Source organism: Carcharhinus amblyrhynchos, chromosome 27 (genome assembly GCF_965287045.1).
Source record: "Carcharhinus amblyrhynchos chromosome 27, sCarAmb.v2.hapA, whole genome shotgun sequence".
In the NCBI taxonomy this organism is placed as follows: Eukaryota; Metazoa; Chordata; class Chondrichthyes; order Carcharhiniformes; family Carcharhinidae; genus Carcharhinus; species Carcharhinus amblyrhynchos.
The window spans coordinates 22,744,362-22,770,790 of NC_137350.1; the positions used below are offsets into that span (position 1 = coordinate 22,744,362).

The 26,429-nt window shown below is 48.9% G+C and overlaps 1 protein-coding gene across 1 annotated transcript in view; it reads left to right on the plus strand.

Annotated features, from left to right (window-relative positions):
* mpp2b (MAGUK p55 scaffold protein 2b) overlaps positions 1 to 26,429 on the plus strand; it is a 243,735-nt gene that overhangs the window by 135,327 nt on the left and 81,979 nt on the right. Inside the window, exons 3-4 of the mRNA XM_080213341.1 lie at positions 19,161 to 19,313; positions 23,781 to 23,936. Of these exons, the coding sequence (XP_080069467.1) occupies positions 19,161 to 19,313; positions 23,781 to 23,936 (309 nt within the window). The remainder of the gene's footprint in view (positions 1 to 19,160; positions 19,314 to 23,780; positions 23,937 to 26,429) is intronic.

The following is a 26,429-nucleotide window of genomic DNA, read 5'->3' on the forward strand; positions in this document are numbered from 1 at the left end:
CTCTTAGTGGAATTCTGGTTTATAATTTAAAGTAACTTTGTTATTGGAGGCATATTAGAATATTCTTCTTACAGTTTTATCTAAAAATGAGAGTAAATGTAAACTAAAATGCTCCATTCCATCTTTACAGTGGCACAGTGGTTAACACTGCTGCCTCACAGCGCCAGAGACCTGGGTTCGAATCCCGGCTTGGGTCACTGTCTGGACTCTGCATATTCTCCCCATATCAGTGTGGCTTTCCTCCAAGTGCTCCGGTTTCCTCTCACAGTCCAAAACACGTGATAGCTAGGTGAATTGGCTAGGCTAAGTTCTCTCTCAGTGTACCTGAACAGGCACCAGAATGTGGCAGCGAGGGGACTTTCACAGTAACTTCATTGCAGTGTTAATGTAAGCCTACTTGTGACTAATAAATAAAACTTTAAACTTTAACTTTTTCCCTTGTGCTCAGCAAGTTTATCAAGTGAGCAGTTGAGGCCTACAGATCTGGATGAAGCCTGGTTCCCTCCCTAGTCTGTGCTGAGTTGGTTGACCTTGGACACAGGAGTCCAGTCAGCTTCTGTATCTCTGCGTTAGACATGACTAAAGTCAGCCAGGCATTATGGCCCTGATAAGTAACTCATATTTTCAGCTAATGTCAGCTAATTGATGACCAGGAAGAGAGAAATCGGGTGTTTGATAATTTAGTGACAGGCAAATGAATCACATGGATAAAATAAGATTGTGGGAAGTGGTGGAGAAGCTGGAGTGAGATGAGGATTCATGATTAAGAAGGGAGTCCAGAGGAAGATTTGTAGTGATTGTGAAGAGAAAGTGGCAGGTGGGGGGAGGACGGGGTGGGGTGGGGGGGGTGTGTGTGTGTATCATAGGCACTTGTCTGGGTGGCCACTGAACCCTTTTCATTTGTAGTTAGAGGTGAGGGCGAAGGACAGTCAGAATCCTTTTCCCAAAGTTGAAATGTCTAATATTAATGGGCATGCTTTTTTTAATGTTTTTTTAATATCATGATAGGTCATTTTCGCCCTCTCATGCTAGAATAGCACACCTGCGTTGGAGGTAGCTTTCAAACATAGAAGAGGCTGGCACCAATCCCACTGCCACCCTGACAATGTCCCTGCCACTGACACCCTGACAATGACAGTGTCTCTGTCACACCCTGGCAGTGATGGCACTGACACTACACTGCCAGGGTGTCACTGTAACACTATCAGTGTCAGGGTGCAGAGGGCACTTCCAGGGTAGCAGTACGTGAAGGAGCCTAAGGTGGGGCAGAGCCTTTGGTGACTCCATTACCAGAGTGTCTCTTTAGTAGGGTGGAGGCCTCTGATTGAAGGGGTTGAGGCTTGTGGGTGGGGGTGGGAGGAGTTTGTTGGGTCATCCTCATGCCTGCATGGCGTAGTGGTGGGGGGGTCGGGGGGTCGGGTGGGGGGGCGGTGATGACCCTTACACTTAGTGGAGGGAGGCTGTCCCTTTGTGATGAAGGTTTGGGGGACCCTTGGTCTTCAGGGTCACCATTTCCAAGGGACATGAAGGTGAACTGTCTCTTAATGTTGAGGTTGGGGTGCCCTTTAAAGATGGCACTGGGATCTGTGTGAAGCTGGGCTAGCCAGCCTGTTTCCCGTTGGGGATTTATTTCCCAACAAAAGATGGTTGAAGCCCATCTGGCAACTGCTACCAGTGAGAAACACTCTAAGGTTAACACTTAGCTTTTTTTTCCAGAGGATTGCAGCCCATACAATGAAGGTAGTGCTCAAAGAGTGAATTAACCAGACAAAGGAATATGAATGTTTTTATACTAGGTGGAATCAGTAGTCCCGTAAAGATTTGTTGGTTATTCTTGTTATTATTCACCATTTTCACCAATCTGGAAGGACAGAATTGTTCCAAATAAATCAAGTAGCTTGATTTCAATCTCATCATTTTTAAATCATAGAATCCTTCAGTGCAGAAGGAGGCCATTTGGCCCATCAAGTCTGCACCAACCACAGTCCCACCCAGGATCGATCCCCATAATCCCATACTTTTAACCTAGTTAGTCACCCTGCCATTAAGGGGTAATTTAGCATGGCCAATCCTCCTAACCCGCACATCTTTGGACTGTGGGAGGAAATTGGAGCACCCGGAGGAAACGCACGCAGACATGGGGAGAAATTGCAAACTCCACACAGGCGGTGATCCAAACCAGGAATCCCTAGCGCTGTGAGGCAGCAGTGCTAACCACTGTGCCACCATGCTCTTCCCCACTGTGCCACCATGCTCTTCCCCACTGTGCCACCATGCTCTTCCCCACTGTGCCACCATGCTCTTACCCACTGTGCCACCGTGCTCTTCCCCACTGCGCCACCGTGCTCTTCCCCACTGCGCCACCGTGCTCTTCCCCACTGTGCCACCGTGCTCTTCCCCACTGTGTCACCGTGCTCTTCCCCACTGTGCCACCGTGCTCTTCCCCACTGTGTCACCGTGCTCTTCCCCACTGTGTCATCCTGCTCTTCCCCACTGTGTCACCGTGCTCTTCCCCACTGTGTCACCATGCTCTTCCCCACTGTGTCATCCTGCTCTTCCCCACTGTGTCATCCTGCTCTTCCCCACTGTGTCACCATGCTCTTCCCCACTGTGTCACCGTGCTCTTCCCCACTGCGCCACCGTGCTCTTCCCCACTGTGTCACCGTGCTCTTCCCCACTGCGCCACCGTGCTCTTCCCCACTGCGCCACCGTGCTCTTCCCCACTGTGCCACCGTGCTCTTCCCCACTGCGCCACCGTGCTCTTCCCCACTGTGCCACCGTGCTCTTCCCCACTGCGCCACCGTGCTCTTCCCCACTGTGTCACCGTGCTCTTCCCCACTGTGTCACCGTGCTCTTCCCCACTGCGCCACCGTGCTCTTCCCCACTGTGCCACCGTGCTCTTCCCCACTGTGTCACCGTGCTCTTCCCCACTGTGTCATCGTGCTCTTCCCCACTGTGCCACCGTGCTCTTCCCCACTGTGTCACCGTGCTCTTCCCCACTGCGCCACCGTGCTCTTCCCCACTGTGCCACCGTGCTCTTCCCCACTGCGCCACCGTGCTCTTCCCCACTGCGTCACCGTGCTCTTCCCCACTGTGTCACCGTGCTCTTCCCCACTGCGCCACCGTGCTCTTCCCCACTGCGCCACCGTGCTCTTCCCCACTGTGTCACCGTGCTCTTCCCCACTGTGTCACCGTGCTCTTCCCCACTGCGCCACCGTGCTCTTCCCCACTGTGCCACCGTGCTCTTCCCCACTGTGTCACCGTGCTCTTCCCCACTGTGCCACCGTGCTCTTCCCCACTGTGTCACCGTGCTCTTCCCCACTGCGCCACCGTGCTCTTCCCCACTGTGCCACCGTGCTCTTCCCCACTGTGTCACCGTGCTCTTCCCCACTGCGCCACCGTGCTCTTCCCCACTGTGTCACGATGCTCTTCCCCACTGCGCCACCATGCTCTTCCCCACTGTGCCACCGTGCTCTTCCCCACTGTGCCACCGTGCTCTTCCCCACTGCGCCACCGTGCTCTTCCCCACTGTGCCACCGTGCTCTTCCCCACTGTGTCACCGTGCTCTTCCCCACTGTGCTCTTCCCCACTGTGTCACCGTGCTCTTCCCCACTGTGCCACCGTGCTCTTCCCCACTGTGCCACCGTGCTCTTCCCCACTGTGTCACCGTGCTCTTCCCCACTGTGCTCTTCCCCACTGTGCCACCGTGCTCTTCCCCACTGCGCCACCGTGCTCTTCCCCACTGTGCTCTTCCCCACTGTGTCACCGTGCTCTTCCCCACTGTGTCACCGTGCTCTTCCCCACTGTGCCACCGTGCTCTTCCCCACTGTGTCACCATGCTCTTCCCCACTGTGCCACCGTGCTCTTCCCCACTGTGTCACCGTGCTCTTCCCCACTGTGCCACCGTGCTCTTCCCCACTGTGTCACCATGCTCTTCCCCACTGTGCCACCGTGCTCTTCCCCACTGTGCTCTTCCCCACTGTGTCACCGTGCTCTTCCCCACTGTGCCACCGTGCTCTTCCCCACTGTGTCACCATGCTCTTCCCCACTGCGCCACCGTGCTCTTCCCCACTGTGCTCTTCCCCACTGTGTCACCGTGCTCTTCCCCACTGTGCCACCGTGCTCTTCCCCACTGTGCCACCGTGCTCTTCCCCACTGTGTCACCGTGCTCTTCCCCACTGTGTCACCGTGCTCTTCCCCACTGTGTCACCATGCTCTTCCCCACTGTGTCACCATGCTCTTCCCCACTGTGTCACCATGCTCTTCCCCACTGTGCCACCGTGCTCTTCCCCACTGTGCCACCGTGCTCTTCCCCACTGTGTCACCATGCTCTTCCCCACTGTGCCACCGTGCTCTTCCCCACTGCGCCACCGTGCTCTTCCCCACTGTGCTCTTCCCCACTGTGTCACCGTGCTCTTCCCCACTGTGCCACCGTGCTCTTCCCCACTGTGTCACCGTGCTCTTCCCCACTGTGCTCTTCCCCACTGTGTCACCGTGCTCTTCCCCACTGTGCCACCGTGCTCTTCCCCACTGTGTCACCGTGCTCTTCCCCACTGTGCCACCGTGCTCTTCCCCACTGTGTCACCGTGCTCTTCCCCACTGTGTCACCGTGCTCTTCCCCACTGTGCTCTTCCCCACTGTGTCACCATGCTCTTCCCCACTGTGTCACCATGCTCTTCCCCACTGTGTCACCATGCTCTTCCCCACTGTGCTCTTCCCCACTGTGTCACCATGCTCTTCCCCACTGTGCTCTTCCCCACTGTGTCACCATGCTCTTCCCCACTGTGCTCTTCCCCACTGTGTCACCATGCTCTTCCCCACTGTGCTCTTCCCCACTGTGTCACCATGCTCTTCCCCACTGTGCCACCGTGCTCTTCCCCACTGTGTCACCGTGCTCTTCCCCACTGTGCTCTTCCCCACTGTGTCACCGTGCTCTTCCCCACTGTGCCACCGTGCTCTTCCCCACTGTGTCACCGTGCTCTTCCCCACTGTGCCACCGTGCTCTTCCCCACTGTGCCACCGTGCTCTTCCCCACTGTGTCACCGTGCTCTTCCCCACTGTGCTCTTCCCCACTGTGTCACCGTGCTCTTCCCCACTGTGCCACCGTGCTCTTCCCCACTGCGTCACCGTGCTCTTCCCCACTGTGCCACCGTGCTCTTCCCCACTGTGCCACCGTGCTCTTCCCCACTGTGTCACCGTGCTCTTCCCCACTGTGCTCTTCCCCACTGTGTCACCGTGCTCTTCCCCACTGTGCCACCGTGCTCTTCCCCACTGTGTCACCGTGCTCTTCCCCACTGTGCCACCGTGCTCTTCCCCACTGTGTCACCGTGCTCTTCCCCACTGTGTCACCGTGCTCTTCCCCACTGTGTCACCGTGCTCTTCCCCACTGTGTCACCGTGCTCTTCCCCACTGTGTCACCATGCTCTTCCCCACTGTGTCACCATGCTCTTCCCCACTGTGTCACCATGCTCTTCCCCACTGTGCTCTTCCCCACTGTGTCACCATGCTCTTCCCCACTGTGCTCTTCCCCACTGTGTCACCATGCTCTTCCCCACTGTGTCACCATGCTCTTCCCCACTGTGTCACCATGCTCTTCCCCACTGTGCTCTTCCCCACTGTGTCACCATGCTCTTCCCCACTGTGCTCTTCCCCACTGTGTCACCATGCTCTTCCCCACTGTGCTCTTCCCCACTGTGTCACCATGCTCTTCCCCACTGTGCTCTTCCCCACTGTGTCACCATGCTCTTCCCCACTGTGCCACCGTGCTCTTCCCCACTGTGTCACCGTGCTCTTCCCCACTGTGCTCTTCCCCACTGTGTCACCGTGCTCTTCCCCACTGCGCCACCGTGCTCTTCCCCACTGTGTCACCGTGCTCTTCCCCACTGTGTCACCATGCTCTTCCCCACTGTGCCACCGTGCTCTTCCCCACTGTGTCACCATGCTCTTCCCCACTGCGCCACCGTGCTCTTCCCCACTGCGTCACCATGCTCTTCCCCACTGCGCCACCGTGCTCTTCCCCACTGTGCCACCGTGCTCTTCCCCACTGTGTCACCCTGCTCTTCCCCACTGTGTCACCGTGCTCTTCCCCACTGTGTCACCATGCTCTTCCCCACTGTGTCACCATGCTCTTCCCCACTGTGTCACCATGCTCTTCCCCACTGCGCCACCATGCTCTTCCCCACTGCGCCACCGTGCTCTTCCCCACTGCGCCACCGTGCTCTTCCCCACTGCGTCACCGTGCTCTTCCCCACTGTGTCACCGTGCTCTTCCCCACTGTGTCACCATGCTCTTCCCCACTGTGCCACCATGCTCTTCCCCACTGCGCCACCGTGCTCTTCCCCACTGCGCCACCGTGCTCTTCCCCACTGTGTCATCGTGCTCTTCCCCACTGTGTCACCATGCTCTTCCCCACTGTGTCATCATGCTCTTCCCCACTGTGTCACCATGCTCTTCCCCACTGTGTCATCATGCTCTTCCCCACTGTGTCATCATGCTCTTCCCCACTGTGTCACCATGCTCTTCCCCACTGTGCCACCATGCTCTTCCCCACTGCGCCACCGTGCTCTTCCCCACTGCGCCACCGTGCTCTTCCCCACTGTGCCACCGTGCTCTTCCCCACTGTGCCACCGTGCTCTTCCCCACTGTGTCATCCTGCTCTTCCCCACTGTGCCACCGTGCTCTTCCCCACTGTGTCACCATGCTCTTCCCCACTGCGCCACCGTGCTCTTCCCCACTGCGCCACCGTGCTCTTCCCCACTGTGTCACCGTGCTCTTCCCCACTGTGCCACCGTGCTCTTCCCCACTGTGCCACCGTGCTCTTCCCCACTGTGCCACCGTGCTCTTCCCCACTGTGCCACCGTGCTCTTCCCCACTGCGCCACCGTGCTCTTCCCCACTGCGCCACCGTGCTCTTCCCCACTGCGCCACCGTGCTCTTCCCCACTGCGTCACCGTGCTCTTCCCCACTGTGTCACCGTGCTCTTCCCCACTGTGTCACCGTGCTCTTCCCCACTGTGTCACCGTGCTCTTCCCCACTGTGTCACCGTGCTCTTCCCCACTGTGTCACCGTGCTCTTCCCCACTGTGTCACCGTGCTCTTCCCCACTGTGCCACCGTGCTCTTCCCCACTGTGCCACCGTGCTCTTCCCCACTGTGCCACCGTGCTCTTCCCCACTGTGTCACCGTGCTCTTCCCCACTGTGTCACCGTGCTCTTCCCCACTGTGCCACCGTGCTCTTCCCCACTGTGTCATCGTGCTCTTCCCCACTGCGCCACCGTGCTCTTCCCCACTGTGTCACCGTGCTCTTCCCCACTGTGTCACCGTGCTCTTCCCCACTGTGCCACCGTGCTCTTCCCCACTGTGCCACCGTGCTCTTCCCCACTGTGCCACCGTGCTCTTCCCCACTGTGTCACCATGCTCTTCCCCACTGTGCCACCATGCTCTTCCCCACTGTGCCACCATGCTCTTCCCCACTGTGCCACCGTGCTCTTCCCCACTGTGTCACCGTGCTCTTCCCCACTGTGTCACCATGCTCTTCCCCACTGTGTCACCGTGCTCTTCCCCACTGTGCCACCATGCTCTTCCCCACTGTGTCACCATGCTCTTACCCACTGTGTCATCCTGCTCTTCCCCACTGTGTCATCGTGCTCTTCCCCACTGTGCCACCGTGCTCTTCCCCACTGTGCCACCGTGCTCTTCCCCACTGTGTCACCATGCTCTTCCCCACTGTGTCATCCTGCTCTTCCCCACTGTGTCACCATGCTCTTACCCACTGTGTCATCCTGCTCTTCCCCACTGTGCCACCGTGCTCTTCCCCACTGTGCCACCGTGCTCTTCCCCACTGTGTCACCGTGCTCTTCCCCACTGTGCCACCGTGCTCTTCCCCACTGTGTCACCGTGCTCTTCCCCACTGTGTCATCGTGCTCTTCCCCACTGTGCCACCGTGCTCTTCCCCACTGTGCCACCGTGCTCTTCCCCACTGTGCCACCATGCTCTTCCCCACTGTGTCATCCTGCTCTTCCCCACTGTGCCACCATGCTCTTCCCCACTGTGTCATCCTGCTCTTCCCCACTGTGTCACCGTGCTCTTCCCCACTGTGTCATCGTGCTCTTCCCCACTGTGTCACCATGCTCTTCCCCACTGTGTCACCATGCTCTTCCCCACTGTGTCATCCTGCTCTTCCCCACTGTGCCACCGTGCTCTTCCCCACTGTGCCACCGTGCTCTTCCCCACTGTGCCACCATGCTCTTCCCCACTGTGTCATCCTGCTCTTCCCCACTGTGTCACCATGCTCTTCCCCACTGTGTCACCGTGCTCTTCCCCACTGTGTCACCCTGCTCTTCCCCACTGTGTCACCATGCTCTTCCCCACTGTGTCATCCTGCTCTTCCCCACTGTGTCACCGTGCTCTTCCCCACTGTGCCACCATGCTCTTCCCCACTGTGTCATCCTGCTCTTCCCCACTGTGCCACCATGCTCTTCCCCACTGTGTCATCCTGCTCTTCCCCACTGTGCCACCGTGCTCTTCCCCACTGTGTCATCGTGCTCTTCCCCACTGTGTCACCATGCTCTTCCCCACTGTGTCATCGTGCTCTTCCCCACTGTGTCACCATGCTCTTCCCCACTGTGTCACCATGCTCTTCCCCACTGTGCCACCATGCTCTTCCCCACTGTGCCAGCATGCTCTTCCCCACTGTGCCACCGTGCTCTTCCCCACTGTGCCACCGTGCTCTTCCCCACTGTGCCACCGTGCTCTTCCCCACTGTGTCACCGTGCTCTTCCCCACTGTGTCATCCTGCTCTTCCCCACTGTGTCACCATGCTCTTCCCCACTGTGTCATCCTGCTCTTCCCCACTGTGCCACCGTGCTCTTCCCCACTGTGTCACCATGCTCTTCCCCACTGTGTAACCATGCTCTTCCCCACTGTGCCACCATGCTCTTCCCCACTGTGTCACCATGCTCTTCCCCACTGTGTCACCATGCTCTTACCCACTGTGTCACCATGCTCTTACCCACTGTGCCACCATGCTCTTCCCCACTGTGTCACCATGCTCTTCCCCACTGTGTCACCATGCTCTTACCCACTGTGTCACCGTGCTCTTACCCACTGTGCCACCGTGCTCTTCCCCACTGTGCCACCATGCTCTTCCCCACTGTGTCATCATGCTGCCCCCGCCCCTGTCCCTCCTCCCTCTATATTCAACCTCTTACTAAACAAGATAACCTATGGAATCTTTCCTCTCAATGACTTGTAAAATCAAGCTTAAGATTGTAGAAATAATAAACCTTCATTGTCAACAATTAAAGTTAGTGATAAACACTGGGTGGCTGGGATAGTAAAGCAAGAGATGGGATTAAAATTCTCCTGATAAATATTTCATTAGTCACACTATCTGAAATAACCAGCTACAAGAGTTTTATTGATTATTGTGTTTACAATCTTGGTATATAACTCACATACTCTGGTAATGCTTTTATCACTTTAATTAAACGTTATCTTGCTTCGAGCAAATGCTGTTCTTAACTCTTCAGTTTTCATAGAAATCATAGAAACCCTACAGTACAGAAAGAGGCCATTCGGCCCGTCGAGTCTGCACCGATCACAATCCCACCCAGGCCCTACCCTTATATCCCAACATATTTACCCACTAATCCCTCTAACCTATGCATCTCAGAACACTAAGGAGCAATTTTAACATGGCCGGCCAACCAACCTGACCTGCACATCTTTGGACTGTGGAAGGAAACTGGAGCACCCGGAGAAAACCCATGCAGACACTAGGAGAATGTGCAAACTCCACACAGACAGTGACCCAACCCAGGTCCCTGGAGCTGTGAAGCAGCAATGCTAACCACTGTGCTACCGTGCCACCCACAGTTCTGTTTTGCTGAGGACAGAATTCTCCCATCCCGCTCGGGGTGGGTTTGGTAGCGAGCGGGAGCTTAGAATCTAGTGGGAAACAAAAAGTCGGAAACTTGTTGATGGAAAATTGCGTAACGTTTCTCCGAATGGTAAGTTAATGGGGACTTTCACAGTAACTTCATTGCAGTATTAATGTAAGCCTACTCGTGACACAAATAAATAAACTTAAACGTAATGGTGGGTCACTCTTGCTGCTGGCTGGTTGCATGAATGGCATTTGTATTCAGTCGAATCTCACGAACGCTTATTAAAACAGCGGGCTGCTGGCACCACGTCAGACGTCCCTACAGTCTTGCATCACAACGTTTTATGTCAGTCAAAAACTCAGTTGCTAAAGAGGTGCATACACGAAGTGGTACTCAGTTCACGAGAGACTATGGGTGATTGCAACACTGCATAATGCTACGCTGTTCCTAATGCTCTGTTCATTACTCTGCTGGGGCAGACTAGTTCTTCATCTCTGTCCATGCTCATCTTCATTGTCACCACCATGCTGCTGGATCCATGTACCCTCCTGCACCACTGTCCTAGGTCAGTACAAAACCTGTGGTTGTGGAGTACAGGGCTTCCCTCTGGTGCCTCACACACCAGTGTCTATCTGGACAGCAATGTGCTGTGGATCTCATGCAGTCATTGCTTCAAAAGCCCAAATTTGACCAGGGGTGGAGTGCGCTGCGAGGCGGGGGGCAGGGGAAATGAGGTGGCCTGATGGGACAAGGAGAGGCATGTCGAAGGAGAAGTGTGCTAAGAGATGGACAAAGAAGACAGATAACGGCAGACAGAGGGTCAAGGAGATGGATGAAGAGGATGAACAATGGGATGTGGAGGGAAGCTGGACCCCAACAAGGCTGCATGAAAAGCTTGCAAACAAGGGAGTCAAAGAGATAACACAACGTTTACTGGAAGGGGACGGATGAAGACTCCAGAGAGGGTGCGTTGAGCTCCAAGTCGGGCATGGGCACCTAGCAGGCGTTGGGTTCAGGGGATGGGTGGTTGAATCGAGGAACAGATTTTCTCTTGAGGCTGCAACCCTTTGCCTGCTGGGTTGCTGACATCCTGCACGGTCAAGTGAAGACAGGTGGGCTGGAGAGAGTTTGCTGGACTGGTATTTAAATATGGCGCTATGATCTTTGAGCTTGCAGCTGGTGGCAGACAGATGGATCAGCTCTCAGCTTGCCAATCAATTTGGAGGCCACTGCCTCTGTGCATAACAAATGGGATTCCAAGCGCAGAATCTAGCATGGGATCCTGCCATTCTGACTAAGGAGAAAGGCGCTGCCGGAGCCGCCCACCAGCGCACCTCACCTCAAAATGAGAGGATTCCGCCTTTAGCCTTGGAGACACGAAGTGCTCACTTCTTCCATTTTGAGGGATTGAGTCCATTATCATTCCGAACGAGAGCGTCAACATAAAATTCTCAAGGTTCATCCTGTATGTCTCGACCCGAAGTCTCTCCTGGCTTTTCTTAGTATATCTGCTTACAAAATTTTCTTGTTGAATCTTTAAGTAGTTCGACACCTCTGTGAAGTAAAACTCTCCATGTGTATTTTGGTAAAGTTTCTCATCGCCTCGGAAATTGTTTTTCTGATGCTCTGGAGTCAAAAGCAACACTTTGAAGCTCAGGACATTGTACTCTGTGGCGGTTAGTAGAGGAGAAATCAATTGTTATTGACCTTGGCTACAAGCGCTTTGCTGAATTGTTCTCAGATTTGGATGCCCAGTTGCGTGTTATAGCTTTGAAGCTTCCACTTATTATTTTTAATAGGTCTTGGTTATCAGCTTTGGCTCGGTGGTCCCCTCTAATCTTGGAGGGAAAAGAGCCTCAGTTCAAGCACTGCTTTAGGATCTGAGCATATAGTCCAGGTGTTAGAAATAGACTAAATTTGATAGTCAGCCTGAAATGGGGTAAACAATAGGTTTTGCTGTGAGATTTGTTATATAGAAATTGCTTAATTTTTCATCTCTCTGTGGAAAAAAGATCTTCTCTTATCCTGCTTGTAGCTGCTCCTACCCAGCCGCCCACTGTGGTGGAATGTCAAACCCCTCTGTCTTGTGGAAGGCACAGTGGTTAGCACTGTTGCCTGACAGCGCCAGGGAACCTGGTTCAATTCCACCCTTGGGTGACTGCCTGTCAGAGTTTGCACATTCTCCCTGTGTCTTCCGGGTGCTCGGGTTGCCTCCCACAGTCCAAAGGTGGATTGGCCTTGCTAACTTGCTCCCTAATGTTCCAAGATATATCGGTTAGATGGATTAGCCATGGGAAATGTGTGTGGGGTTACAAGGATAGGGAAGGGGAGAGGGCATGGGTAAGATACTCTAACAGAGAGTTGGTGCAGACTCGATGGGCAGAGTAGGGATTCTATTTTTCATTGAAGGTTCTTGTGCCAACCTCACAGTAACTTATGGGGATTGGTTAGCTCAGTTGGCTGGACAGCTGGTTACTGATGCAGAGCAATGCCAACTGCACGGGTTCAATTCCATGCCAGCTGAGGTTATTCATGAAGCTCTACCTTCTCAACCTTGCCCCTCACCTGAGGTGTGGTGGCCCTCAGGTCACCACCAGTCAGCTCTCCCCCTGAAAGGGGAGAGAAGCCTTTTACTATAACTTATCTACAACCGTGTCTGCGACAAGTGGAGGGAAACTCCTAAGGTAAAAGCTAAGGTGATGAGGCACTAAACTGCAGAGAGAGAAACTGAGAGAAAGAACTCTTTGTTACATGTCAGCCATACTGTCTTTTCTGGACTGGTGCTCAGTAAAATTGTCATACGTTTTTCTCTATATCACCCCTAAGTTATATTTCACCTTAAATTCTGACAATACTCAACATACCCACCTGATTGATTAGATAATTGGTAACAAAAAATTATGCTTAAAACATCACTAATTCGAAAGGTAAAGGGGAAGATTATCCAGCCTTCCAGCCACATGTTTCCCGCTGTTTGCTTCCGGTGGGATTCTCTGGTCCCGCCGCTGTCAATGGGATTTCCCATTGAGGTCACTCCATACCGGTGGGAAACCCACAGGTGAGGGTGCACTGCAGGCGGGACCAGAGAATCCCACCAGTGTGAACAGTCAGAGAGTTCGAGCCAAAATTCCCAGCACAGCCTTGCACTTTATTGCAATGCTGCGTGAGGTGGATGAGATATTCAACCAACGCTCCAGCTGTCACTGCTGATGGATGGTAAAGATGCTGGCCTAGAAATCAGGCCTATCACTGTTTCAGGAAGCACATAACGTTCAAGCTCCCTGCTATTTATAATCATCTAAGCAGGCAGGCAGCTCCAACCACACTACACATTGGCTGCACGCTTTATTGGGGGAGCTGGATATCAGGCAACTGTGGAGCCTCTTGAAGGTCGTGGTAGCCCTCAACTTTTAAGTCATTTGTGCAGAACCTTCAGAGGGGTCAGTCCAATCATGGAAGCCCTTGACAGTCAGGTTCCAACTTGCAATGCCTCAAACTATCTCGGCCAAAAGGAAGTTCACTGCCTTTTGAAAGCCCCTGTGCTGAAGCCGGAGAGTCATTTTTACAGTATGGAGTTTTGAGCCGAATATGCAAAGTGGCAAGGCCGATTTCTCCACAATGTTTCTTGAGGATCTCTGAAGTGTGGGAGAAAATTGCCATCTCGAAAGTCGCCATCTTTTTAATTTCCCCTCACCTACATTCAGAGATTGGGAGAAATTGAAGAGTTTTCACGATAGAACAAATCATATATAATTTACAGAAGGAATATGAGGCTGAATAACCTTTCTCGTTCTGTGGTTCACATGCAGAATTGAATTAATGCTCTTCTAAGCATAGTTGCCTGGAATTTTAAAATGGAATTGTTCGTTTTATTGCTTGGACTCCCTGCAGTACCGACTGACGGAGTCTGATATTTTCCACCATCATTAAATTAATGACCTCGGTGACCTGGAAGTGAAAACTAATTCATGTTTAGCATTTTGCTTCAGAAGACAATTTTAATTTCAGAAGGCGGTTAATTATTAGACTGTCGGAACCAGCTTTCAGAATGAAATGTTGCAGAGTGCCTCGAGACAGTTGCTTTTGATATGGGAAAGATGTAAATTACATGCGTACCAGTGGGAATGTGACAAGATGCTTGAAAAGTGAGTATTATATCAGTTAATTTGCAGTGTGAATCTGTGGTAAACTAAAGCTGCGCAATCTGAAATATCAGCTGCGTATTTTTAGCCTGAAGACGGGAGATTTGAACATCCAAGGGATTTTGCTATATGTTGAATATTATTGGAGATGCTACTGTTTAAAGGCACCTGCACATCTCACAGGGCATGCCAGAAGCAAGTAGCTGCTTAAGTTTGATAGTCATTCTGTATCGGTAGAGCTACAGCACCATTATAGATATGCGCCACAAATCAGAATAAACTAGTTTGTTGATCAGTGTCCCCCAGGGCACTGTGAGAGGGCCGTAGTGCCCCCTCCCCCCCAATTCGGTAAAGTAATCAGGAATTTGCTTTGCATGAATATAAATACATAGAGGGTGCAGGAGAGGTTTGCCAGGATGCTGACTGGATTAGAGGGTATGAGATATAAGGAGATGCTGGGCAAACTATATTTGTTTTCTCTGGAGCAGCACCTGAGAGGGACACCTGATAGAAATCTATAAAATTTTGAGAGGCATTGATAGGGTTGATGACCAGAATCTTTTTCCCAGAGTTGAAATGGGGAGAATGTGCTTAAGGTGAGGGGGGGGGGGGGGGTAAGTTCAAAGGAGATGTGAGGGACAAGTTTTTTACACAGAGTGTGGCAGGTGTCTGCCAGGGGTAGTGATGGAGGCAGATACGATAGGGGCATTGAAGGAGCTTTTAGATGAGCACATGAATGTGCGAGGTATGGAGGGATATGGAGCGAGGGCAGGCAGAAGAGATTAGTTTAATTTGGTATCATGTTCGGCACAACATTGTGGGCTGAAGGTCCTGTTCCTGTGCTGTACTGTTCTCTGTTCTATAAATGGCTTCACACTATAGTGTCCAGCCACATTGAATCCTTACCACTGGCAGTGTGATGTCATAGCCAGCAGATCACTACTGGTTTCCAAAAATGTAAAATCAGTCATGGTGACCACTCTGGGGCACAGAAGTGAGTTTATTCTTTGAGTGGTCAGGGGTCATGACCTGGCAGCCTGGCACTGCCAACCTGGTCCAGGACAGACCATCTGTGGATCCTCAACTGGGTGGAGGGAGGGGGTGCCCAATAGTGGGAGGGGAATGTTGAGCATGCATTGGGGTGGTGGAAAAGCTGGAGACTGTGAAAGAGTTTGGATGCAGAGACTGTGAAAGGGGTTGGTGTCCGATTTTTGAGTGGTAAAGGGGGTTGCCCTTCAGTGTCTGAGGGTTGGGAGTGTTCGCCAGGAAGCCCAATGTCCATGGGGTTGAGGGTCATGATGTCCATGGGATTGGTGGGAGGGAAGGGCAGCCTTTAATTTAACTTTGAGATTGGGAGCCTCCTTTTTAAAAATGCACTCCAATCACACAACCCTGGTTTTGCCCCTGTATTTAGGCCCCGCCTCTCCAGCTGGCTGTGTGATCCTCGGCAGCACTCAAGCACAGAATCAGGTGAGAAAGAGTCTGATTCAATCCAACAAGTTTCACGCAGCTTTTCCGCCCCCAATCCAGCAACCTGTGCAATTTTGGGAAAGTTCTACATACCTGTGCCGGTATTTTCCCACCTTGCACGCTCCCAAAATCGGGGTGGGCGGGCTCACAGAACGGCATTCTCCGCTGGCCTCGAGTGGAATCTTATGAGCCTTGGGCAGGCGAGGTGGTAAAATACTGTCCATAGAGTCCGAAGGGAGGTGACCAATCTTCCAAACCTCACAAGGACACAGTCGGGGAGAGTAATGGAACTTCAAAACTGATAAACCTTGAAGCCAGAGACTTCCAGGGAGAATGGACAGTATGTAAAAATAGAACATAAAATATATTTGGGAAAAGGGTGTTCAGGGCTAAAAGAGTGAATCCACGGGTCTGGTAAAACAGTACCGCCCATTTGATGAGAAAAGAGAGTCAAGCAGGAGAAAGATCATAATTCAGGCTGAGTAATACCTGTAGCCTTTGTACAACAGTAAATAGCAACATTCATACAATAAACCAGTTATTGTTTGGACATATCTATGTCTCTGCAACTGTTTGTTAGCCAGTCACAATCAGCATGCTTTAAATCATTTCTTATAAATTATTGTTCTCTCCACTTTGAATCATTTACGACTGAACTGAAGTGAATTGGATAAAGCGCTTCCACTGGTATCTGCTTCCAATGATCGTACAGATATTGCCTGAAAAAGTACTCTTGGTAATACAGAGGATTAAAATTTAATAAAGTGGGTTAAGCTGTGCTGAAAGAGGAATGGAATGTTTTATGAATGCATTCAGCCTCCCAATGGTTAATAGTACAAAATCAATTCTAGGCTACCACAGTGAAATGAAGCTTTGCAAAATCCATTTATATTAACTCTGGAATCTTTGTTGGTTCTGCTGATGAGCTTTGGGCTGGAATCCCCTCTAGTTGCTGACTGGAAGAGCAGTATCCATCAACACATTAAATAGCAGATTAATCACCTGTACAACATCAGGAAGGTTACAAATAAGCACAGCTGACCTGCCGCCCCCTTTTCAGCTCAATGGGGGCAATTGAAGTCAACCCAAAACCTTGCTACAATTGTAATTTAGGAAATGATAATGTAATGAAAAGTTTTAAATTAATTTGGGGAGCCGCAAAGCACCAGGAGATTCTACTGTCAAATTAATATCACTAATAGATTACTTCCTGTTTTGAAGAAATGACAAGCACTGTATTGCGATGAGTGTATATGTGTGTGTTGATTGCTATTTTAATGGGAAATTTCTCATTTTGTTTGAGCTCATTGAGGCATCAAGAAAAAGAAAATGCATTCATTCTTGTCCAGAGGATGATTTAAATTTCAGAGCAGATGTGATTTTGTTGGAATTGCCTTAATGTTGTTTGTTTTTTTGTAGTGGCACACCCTTTTAAGTGCAAATTTGGCCTTTAGTCCATTCACTGGGCATATAGATCGATTACTGTTATAAACTGTAATATAAATGTACGGTTGTATTTTTCCCATGTTTGCAAGCTTGAATACCAAAAGCCACACTGAATATATGGTTGGGGAGGCAATGGCACACTGGTATTATCACTGAACTAGTAATCCAGGGACCCAGGATAAAAACCCATCTAGAAAGGAAATCAGCCATTCTTACCTGGTCTGGCCAACGTGTGACTCCAGAGCTACAGCAATGCGGGTGACTCTTAAGCAGCCTCTGAAATGGTCTGGCAAGCCATTCAGTTCATAAAACCCTACAGTGCAGAAGAATGCCAATAGACCCATTAAGCCTGTGCTGACTCTCTAGCAGAGCATCTCACCCAGGCTCTAGCCTTGTGACACCATGTATTTACCCAGCTAATCCCCCTAACCTACATAACTTGGGACACTATAGGGCAATTTACCATGGCCAGTCAACCTAACCTGCACATTTTTTGAGTGTGGGAAGAAGCTGGAACACTAGGAGGAAACCCATGCAGGTACAGGGAGAACATGCAAACTCCACACAGGCAGTCACCCAAGGCCAGAATTGAACCCTGGCGCTGTGAGGAAGCAATGCTAACCACTGTGCTACCATGCTGGTCTTCTTCAGTTGAGTAGTAGGGTGTTGACAATGTTACATGTCACCACTGAAAGTCTCATGCTGTAGTGAAATGTCCTGTTGGGAGAGGCTGGAAGTTTCTTTTTATTCATTGATGGGCATTACTTGCTGGCCAGCATTTATTGCCCATTCCTATTTGCTCTTGTTCAGAGGGCAGTTGAGAGTCAACTATCTGTGGCTCTGAAGTCACCTGTAGGCCAGACCAGGTAAGAATGGCAGATTTACTTCCCGAAGGAATATTCTCAGTGGTCATGAAGCAATCAAAATTCAAAAGGCATGTCACTTTGCAATTGCATCCCCTCACCACTGGTGCCTCTGCAGTTATTAAGCCATACTATAAATAAAGTCTGCTCCAACCAACTCCCAAATTTCCCTAAGCAATAAGATAAAATCAAAGTGCAAGTTTTACAAAAGTAGGATGGAATATAAAACTTTAGACTGGAAACTGAATCAGCTTTGTGCACTTTGATCCAATTATACTGTGTCTTTTGGCCTTTAATTGGTCTGAATGCCACATGTTCTACACCTCCTGTGTGCAACACCGCAGATGGTGAGAACTAGCTGGCATTTTTGATATATCTACAGCTCACACCATTCCTGGCTTTCAGCTGAATGATGTTGATAGGGTTGAACAACGTCTGTGGAGAAAAGGATGAAAACAAATCTATACTTTACAAAGCACCCGCTCATATCTTTCACCGATTGCCACGTGCAATATTTCTGTTGTTGAACGAATAACACGTGTTTGGGTTTTCACAAAGTAATTAATTCCAACGCACGTACATCACATTGTAAAGTCACAAGGTGGACACAGATCGAGAAGACCACTTAGGTTATCCAAGTTCAAGCATCCAAAAATAACCTACACCCTGGGCTTGGGGAAGTGATAGCCTAGTGATAATATCGTTGGACTATTAATCCAGAAACTCAACTAATGTTCTGAAGATCCAGATTCGAATCCCACTATGGCAGATGCTGGAATTTGAATTTGAATTCAATAAAAAATATCTGGAATTAAGAATCTACTGATGACCATGAAACCATTGTTGATTGTTGGAAAGGTTCATCCAGTTCACTAATGTGTGTTAGGGAAGGAAATCTGCCACTCTTACCTGGTCTAGCCTACATGTGACTCCAGAGCCACAATAATGTAACTGCCCTCAGGGAACTAGGGATTGATGATAAATGCTGGCCAGCCAGTGATGCCCCGTGAATGAATAAAACAATTATGCTGTTTTGGCTCCATTATTCCTTATATATCATATATATATCATTATATATACTGACCACTATTAGTATGAAGAAGAATTTCCTGATAATCCTAGAGTTAGCTTTTATTAGTTTAGAACCTGTGGCATCTTAAGCCTATTGTCATGGTGTGAACAACTAATATGCATTAGTCAGGCTTCTCTAACGAAAGCATGTTTGTAGCTGCATAAAATGTTCACACTACATAAAGCTAGAATGTTAAGTTTCAGTAATGCACTTATTTCTGATAAAGAATTTAACAAATCAGATCCCTTTCTCTGTTTTTAATGAATCGAACGTTCTCGCACAGGCCCATGAGAAGCTGGAAGACACTAAGCTGGAGGCAGTGCGTGACAATAACCTGGAGTTAGTGAAGGAGATCATTGATGATATCACTCCAATTGTTAAGGAGAACGATTCCGCAGCTGAACTCGCTCGTATTCTCCAGGAACCACATTTTCAGGTAAGGGGTAACTTCGCTATTATCTTTCTTTACACTGGAACCACAGTTCATTTAATTCGAGTTCAGATTATAATCTTTGGTGATATTACGTTCTAGCTATTTCAGACTGCAATTTTGCCAGTAACATTGGGTTAACAGTAAGTGAGGAAACATTCAGGGTGGCACGGTGGTTAGCACTGCAACCTCACAGGTTCAATTCCATGTGCAGGATTCTGGTCCTATTACACAAGTACAATCAATGCTGTTAGGCTTTACAGATGTTCTGCACTGCTGAAATTAAAGGCTGAATGATTGTAGGTCAACCAGCATGCTATGACCTCACACAAGTAACCATTTATAGGATTAGTCAAACATCAGGGACCGGGGTTCAATTCCGGCCTTGGGTCACTGTCCATGTGGAGTTTGCACATTCTCCCCATGTCTGCTTGGGTTTCCTCCGGGTGCTCCGGTTTCCTCCCACAGTTCAAAATTATGGGTGTTAGGTTGATTGGCCATGCTAAATTGACCCTAGTGTGCCAGGGATTAACAGGTTAAATATGTGCTGTTACGGGAAAAGGGCTTGGTTGGGATTGTGGTTGCTGCAGACTTGATGGGCCAAATGGTCTCCTTCTGCTCTGAGGGATTTTATGATTCATTCTATTCTATGATTCAGCAGAATTTTAAGTCCCGAGGCGACATAGGTTCAAGGTGAGGGGTAGGAGGTTTAGGGGGATGTGAGCAACTAACAATCAGCAGAATTTTCAACTCTAGAGCGAGGGGAAAACGAGAGCCACTGCTCTCTGTCTGTAGTCCGCACAGCATCTGAGAAAAATGAAACTAAAACCTTGGACTTTTCTGTGGAAAAAAACTGTCCCCAAGCATGGTACTGTCAACCATGCTCCACACAACAATTCCAAAAGGACCATAAAACCCCTGGACAGTAAATTAGCCCAGGTTAAAAATAAACATGATGTCCATTATATTGCACTGGCTACAGACAGTATGGCAACAAAACAATGAAAACCCAGACCTGCCTGAAAAAACCTGCAGAGAAACATGGTTAAAATACATTTCTTAAAAGCACAGATTCATCACATGCACCCCATTATTTTGAAATATGAGCCATGGTCAACCATCAAGATGTGAGTGACACTGTAGCAAAACTTCCTCAGGTGTAGCCTTATGGAGTTACTAGCCCTGATTTTGCAATCAGCTCGCTTTATCAAAAATAAATGATCTGGGCATTAAAAAGATGCCAGTTGGAAAGTCAAGGCTATTTGTTTGACTTCTGTGTCCGGTGAGTCCTTTGTTGACCTTGAGGCTAAACTACAGTGATCCCCTTGCACTACATTTTTCCAACTAACCATTCTCACATTTACCTTAATACATGGTTTGGCCATTTCTTTATAGTCACTTTAACAAATGGCGTGCTGGTGTCTGTACAATTTCAATCAACTTAAACCCTATTTGTGCTAATTCTGAAGACATTTACTGGAAAAGGGCCTTTGTTTAGCTATTTAATGACACAACTTTAATGGTTCCCTTGCACAATTCCCTACAGTTACCAGACATACCCATATCCTCACTTGAATAAATAGTTTATTTGATAAATTTGCTGTTGCTAAAACAGGAATGTATGAATTACATCCCATCGATTCAGATTCCATAATAAATAAAGTGCTTAATAGTTGAACCTACCTTAAACTAAATTGTCACTCCTTAACACGGCAAGTGAGTTGTTGCTGTTTAAGTCCGTTTGGAAACTGGTTTCGAGACTTTTTGCAAAACTTGTGAGTCACAGGCAGCAAATCACAGCACAAGCAATAAGTGGAAAAAGATTACATGCTATCTCATCATTAATGGCCTTAGCCTTAATTATTGGTTCTTACATTGTTCAGTGAACTATGGGTTCATGCATTATATCTCTTGATAATCATTGAGCTGAGTTTAGTGCCACAACCCCTGACTTTCTTGCCACACTGACATAAATTTAGTTTTCTAGTGCATCGATTTTGTTTCTGCTAACTTCCTCCATGTTTTCCTGAGTTTTTAATTGGAAAGCTCTGCAGTGAGCATGGTTTCAAATCAGAATGGCTTTTACCCCCTGGTGATTTGACAAATACATTCGATGCCTGACAGTATCACAAATCCACAATTATAGTTGTACTGATATCCTGCATGATTAATTCACCTCCTGACTCCCCCAGAGCCTGTCCACCATGTACAAGGCCCAATTTATGGGTGTAATGGAGTACTCTTCACTTGCCTGGATGGGTGCAACCCCAACAACATTTAAGGAAGCTCAGCAACATTCAGGGCAAAGTAACCTGCTTGATTGATACCCCTTTCATATTGAATCCACCGATTCACAGCAGCACCATCTACGAGATGCATTGTAGGAACTCACCAGGTTTCCTGAGCCAGCACCTCCAACACCCACGTTCACTACCATTGAGAAGGACAAGGGCAGCAGACATATGGGGACACCACCCCCTGGAGGTTCCCATATAAGTCACTTACCATTCAGACTTGGAAATGCATTCGCCATTCGTTCATCGTCGCTGGGTTAAAATCCTGGAATTCCCTCCCTAACAGCACTGTGGGTGAACCTATACCTCGGCAACTGCAACTGTTCAAGGAGTGAGCTCACCATCAGCTTCTGAAGAGCAGCTAGAGCTGGGGAAGAGATGTTGGCCTAGCCAGTGACGCCTACACCCCAAAAATGAATTTTCAAAAATGTAAGCGTGACTTGCAAACGTTCGCTCATCCATGATTTGAAGCCTTGGCTTTCCCACATTGTTCTCACTGAGAAAGCACAAAACTGCACATGCACAAGTTTCCCTTCACGACACACGTTGCGAGAATTCATGGGAACAGGACCCTTGTGAAAGGTGAGAGTTGATTTGTACAATTCCTACTCCAAAGGATGGCACAGTGGTTAGCGCTGCAGCCTCACAGCTCCAGGGATCTGGGTTCGATTCCAGCTTGGGTCACTGTCTGAGTGGAGTTTGCATGTTCTCCCCATGTCTGCATGGGTTTCCACCCACAGTCCAGAGATGTGCAGATTAGGTTGATTGGCCATGCTAAATTGGCCCTTAGTGTCCCAGGATGCATAGGTTAGAGGGATTAGAGGGGTAAATGTGTGGGGTTACGGGGATGGGGCCTGGGTGGGATTGATGTCGGTGCAGACTTGATGGGCCAAATGGCCTCCTTTTGCGCTGTAGGATTCTATGATTAATGCAATACATTGACAAGCAGCCTCTTCTCCTGGATAGTGGCTGGGCTGGAACAGTCATCTGGCTCAGAGACAGTTCCAACACTTACCCACAGAGGAATCCATTTTGGATTCAATAGCTTCATTTGTCCCTGGGAAAATCCTTGATGTTGTTTCTGGAAAATATCCAGGAGCTAATCAGAAACACAAACCAGGGATTTGTGTGTTTCTGAATTTTTTTATGATTTAATCATTCCCATCTTGACAAACTGTGAGCGATATTGCTATTGTGATTTAACACTTAGAACAAAAAGGCAGCATTTGACTACAGATCAGGCTCACTGAGAGAAAAGCATAGGAAAAAAACTTAGGTTCTCTGATCTCTGAGCAGTAATTTCCAAGTTACCAAGGGGCTCAATTCCGATTACGTTTTATGCCAAGTGGCAATGGTAAGAACGTTGGTGCTAATCCAAATGTGGGGATGACGGCATTGGACTGGGGTAAACACACTAAGAAGTCTCACAACACCAGGTTAAAGCCCAACGGGTTTATTGGTAGTAAACGCCACTAGCTTTTGGAGCGCAGGCTGCCCCTTCGTCAGGTGAGTGGGAGTTCTAATCACAAACAAGGCATATAAAGACTGTCTTGGTCTGGTGTTGTGAGACTTCTTGCGGTGTTAATCCAACCCAGAGAAAACCCCAATCTCTCCGAAATGCCATGAATGATCTGAATGTTATTGATTTGTGTCAAATGTACGGCTGGGTGATAAGGAAGTAATCACAGTAACAAACTGAGAGACTGAATTCACTCACAAAAAATCATAAAAACAGATCAAATATTCTTCATCTGTACATCCGAAAATCGAACATATCCAAAAACCGAAATCTTTTTTGAACAGCTATGCAGCTAATTTCTGTATGTTAACTTGTAGTTTAATAAAGCAATGTAATATTTATATTACAGGTGTACTAAGTTTTAACAGGTAAGGTGTAGGGTAGGAGTTGGCAAATGGAGAAACAATCTAATATTTGTAGATTATTGCTAGCCTCCATCAGCTGAGGCTTTAGCAATTACGTGGCCTTGGGCCTCCCATTTATATTGTAGATCCAAAAACCAAAATACTTGAAAGCCAGAACATCAAAGGTTGTTTACAAAAGATACTTGACCTGTAGTTGGTACCAATTAACGGTGTTGAATTTGTTAAGTATCATAGAATCCCTGCAGTGCAGAAGGAAGCCATCCAGCATTGAGTACTTGTACCATTTTCTCTACAGTCCCTGCTGGAAGCTCACGACTCAGTTGCCTCGAAGAATTACGAAACTCCGCCTCCAAGTCCAGGATCACTAATGGACTCTACGTTCAACAATCAGCCTGTGCCACCCGATGCTGTCCGCATGGTGGGAATTCGCAAGGTCAAGGGTGAACACTTGGTAGGTGGAAAGATCCAACATTGTACTTGGCTGTATTGGATGGTACCAACAGTCTGAGATTTCCTGCCTGGATTTCTGTGCCTTTTACCAGTTTTCAGTGTGCCTCACCATTTTGGAGCAAGCTGGCTTGCTTCTTTGGCACTGAAGCTTCTGTAACATATCACCCGCAGCTGAAAGCAGCCTGTGTGACTCTCTCCTTCCCCAGTCTTTGCTGACAGGTCTTTGTCCATCCCAGTCCAGCATTACCAATATTACAAAAGGTAATCCATACTTCCCGAGAGGTGCTCATCTCACAGCAAGCCCAGTCCAAGGATCAGGAGTGAAGTGCGCAGCGCTATCTCGAGAGATTTAAGCAACAGAATCTTAAAGGGAAGTCTGTTTGGCAATGCATCAGGCAGCTGCGTCTTAACTCTGAGATGGCAGTGCTTAACTTGTGATCCAGACTTTGGGCTTTTGAGTTTCAGAAATGCAACTGTTTGCACAACCCTAAAGCTGTAACCAATCTAGCAATTGTGACAGAACTGGAATTGCACTCTCTGTTTGCGGGTTTTCAAAAGAAGGGACATGGTAAGAGGAGGAATGCAGTACTCCTGTACAGTGGCACAGTGGTTAGCACTGCGCCAGGGACACAGATTCGATTCCAGCCTTGGGTGACTGTCTGTGCAGAGTTTGCATGTTCTCTCCACGTCTGTGTGTTTTCTTGGGTGCTCTGGTTTCCTTCCATAGCCCAAAGGTATGCAGGTGAGGTGCATTGTTCATGCTAAATTGATTCTTGGTGTCCAAAGATGTGTAGGTTAGGTGGATTAGCTACGGTAAATGGGCAGGGTTACAGTGATAGGGCAGGGGGGTGGGGGCCTGGGTAAGATGCTCTTTCGGAGAGTTGCTGCAATCTTGATGGGCCAAATGGCCCCTCTCTCTGCGCTGTAAGAATTCTATGAACCTATGATTCTATGTATAATCTATATATATGAATTGGCCATGGTAAATGTGCAAAGTTACAGGGATAGGGCAGAGGGGAGGGCTTGGGTGGAATGTTCTATCAGAGAGTTGGTCTAGACTTGTGGGTCAAATGGCCTGTTTCTACGCTGTAGGGATTCTATGGTTTTATGATGGAGAAGTGAGACCCTTCATCCATTCATTGACCTGAAACATTGAGCTCCTTTTATGTGTTCCCCTTCGATGTGTTGGCAGGGTGGTTGGTGGGTGGACAACTAAAATAGGGCAGGTAAAACTCCACCACCTCTCCACTCAGCCTCGAGTTCACACACATAATATGGGGTGGGGGAGGGGAATGGGCACTAAAATTGGCAACCTGTTTGCGTTATTTAAGTAATCAAGGATCAGTCACACTTGTTAACAAGCCAATTAATCTGTTAATATGCTGCTCATGCCATAATGCGATTGGTGTGGACAGCCGGGTGCAAGTAGGAAGGTTGCTTTTTTTAAAAAAAAAACCTTTTGAAAGGATGGGAATGAAGGGAAGGTGCTATCTTTTGCTGATCGGGGGCAGCCATCTTAAAATAATATCCCCATTTCTTCCTACGTGTCTGCTTCAGAAAACACATAACCTTCAGCCCTGACCCCATTCCTAATTTGCCCAAACCCTCCCCAACAAGACTGATGGAGCAGTTGGCCAACTGGATTTCCTCCTGAGTGATGAGTGATAGATCCTCACTGCTCCAACTCAGTCCAGCTGCAGCGTATTATGGCCATGGAGCAGACTGGCGTGGAATGGGTCACCTCCAGGTAACTTTGCTTCTGGAAGAGGTGAGATGTCAGCCCAAGCCTCCCTGCCCTTCCCTGCACCCTGGAATATTCTGTCCATTAGCTCTGTTTGCTTCCTGGCAGATGCTGCCTGATCTGCTGAGTATTTCCAGCAATTTCCAGTTTTATTTAAGCTTTCGAGTAGGATTTTGCTTTATGTTGCTGCCGCTAACTCCATTCCCAAGCTTGTGCTCCCTGGTCACTGTTTGAGATTAAACCAGGCCATTTGCAACCTTAGCACCCGATTAGACTCTGAGCCAAGCTCTGAACTCACATCTACTCCATCCTCAAGACCACGTACTTTAGATAGGATTACATAAATGCAAATCATGTTGGTATTATACTTAAGACCAGGCAGCGGATAACAAGGCATTAAGGAAGTGAAAGGATTTAAATGTTAAGGATAAGGTGATGCATCCATGATCTATATTATGATATTTGATCACTGCCACTAATCCTGTATCAGGACTTTATATGAACATACAAATTAGGAGCAAGTGTAGACCGCAGCCCGTTGAAAGTAAACCATCATTCAAGGAGGCCATGGCTGATCTGATTGTAACCTCAACTCCTACCTAACCCCAATAGCCTTTCATCTCCTTGATTAACAAGAATCTACCTCTGCCTTAAAAATATTCAAAGACTCTGCTTCCACTGCCTCTTGAGGAAGAGAGTTTCAAAGGCCCACAACCCTCTGGGAGAAAAGAATTCTCTTCATCACTCTCCTAC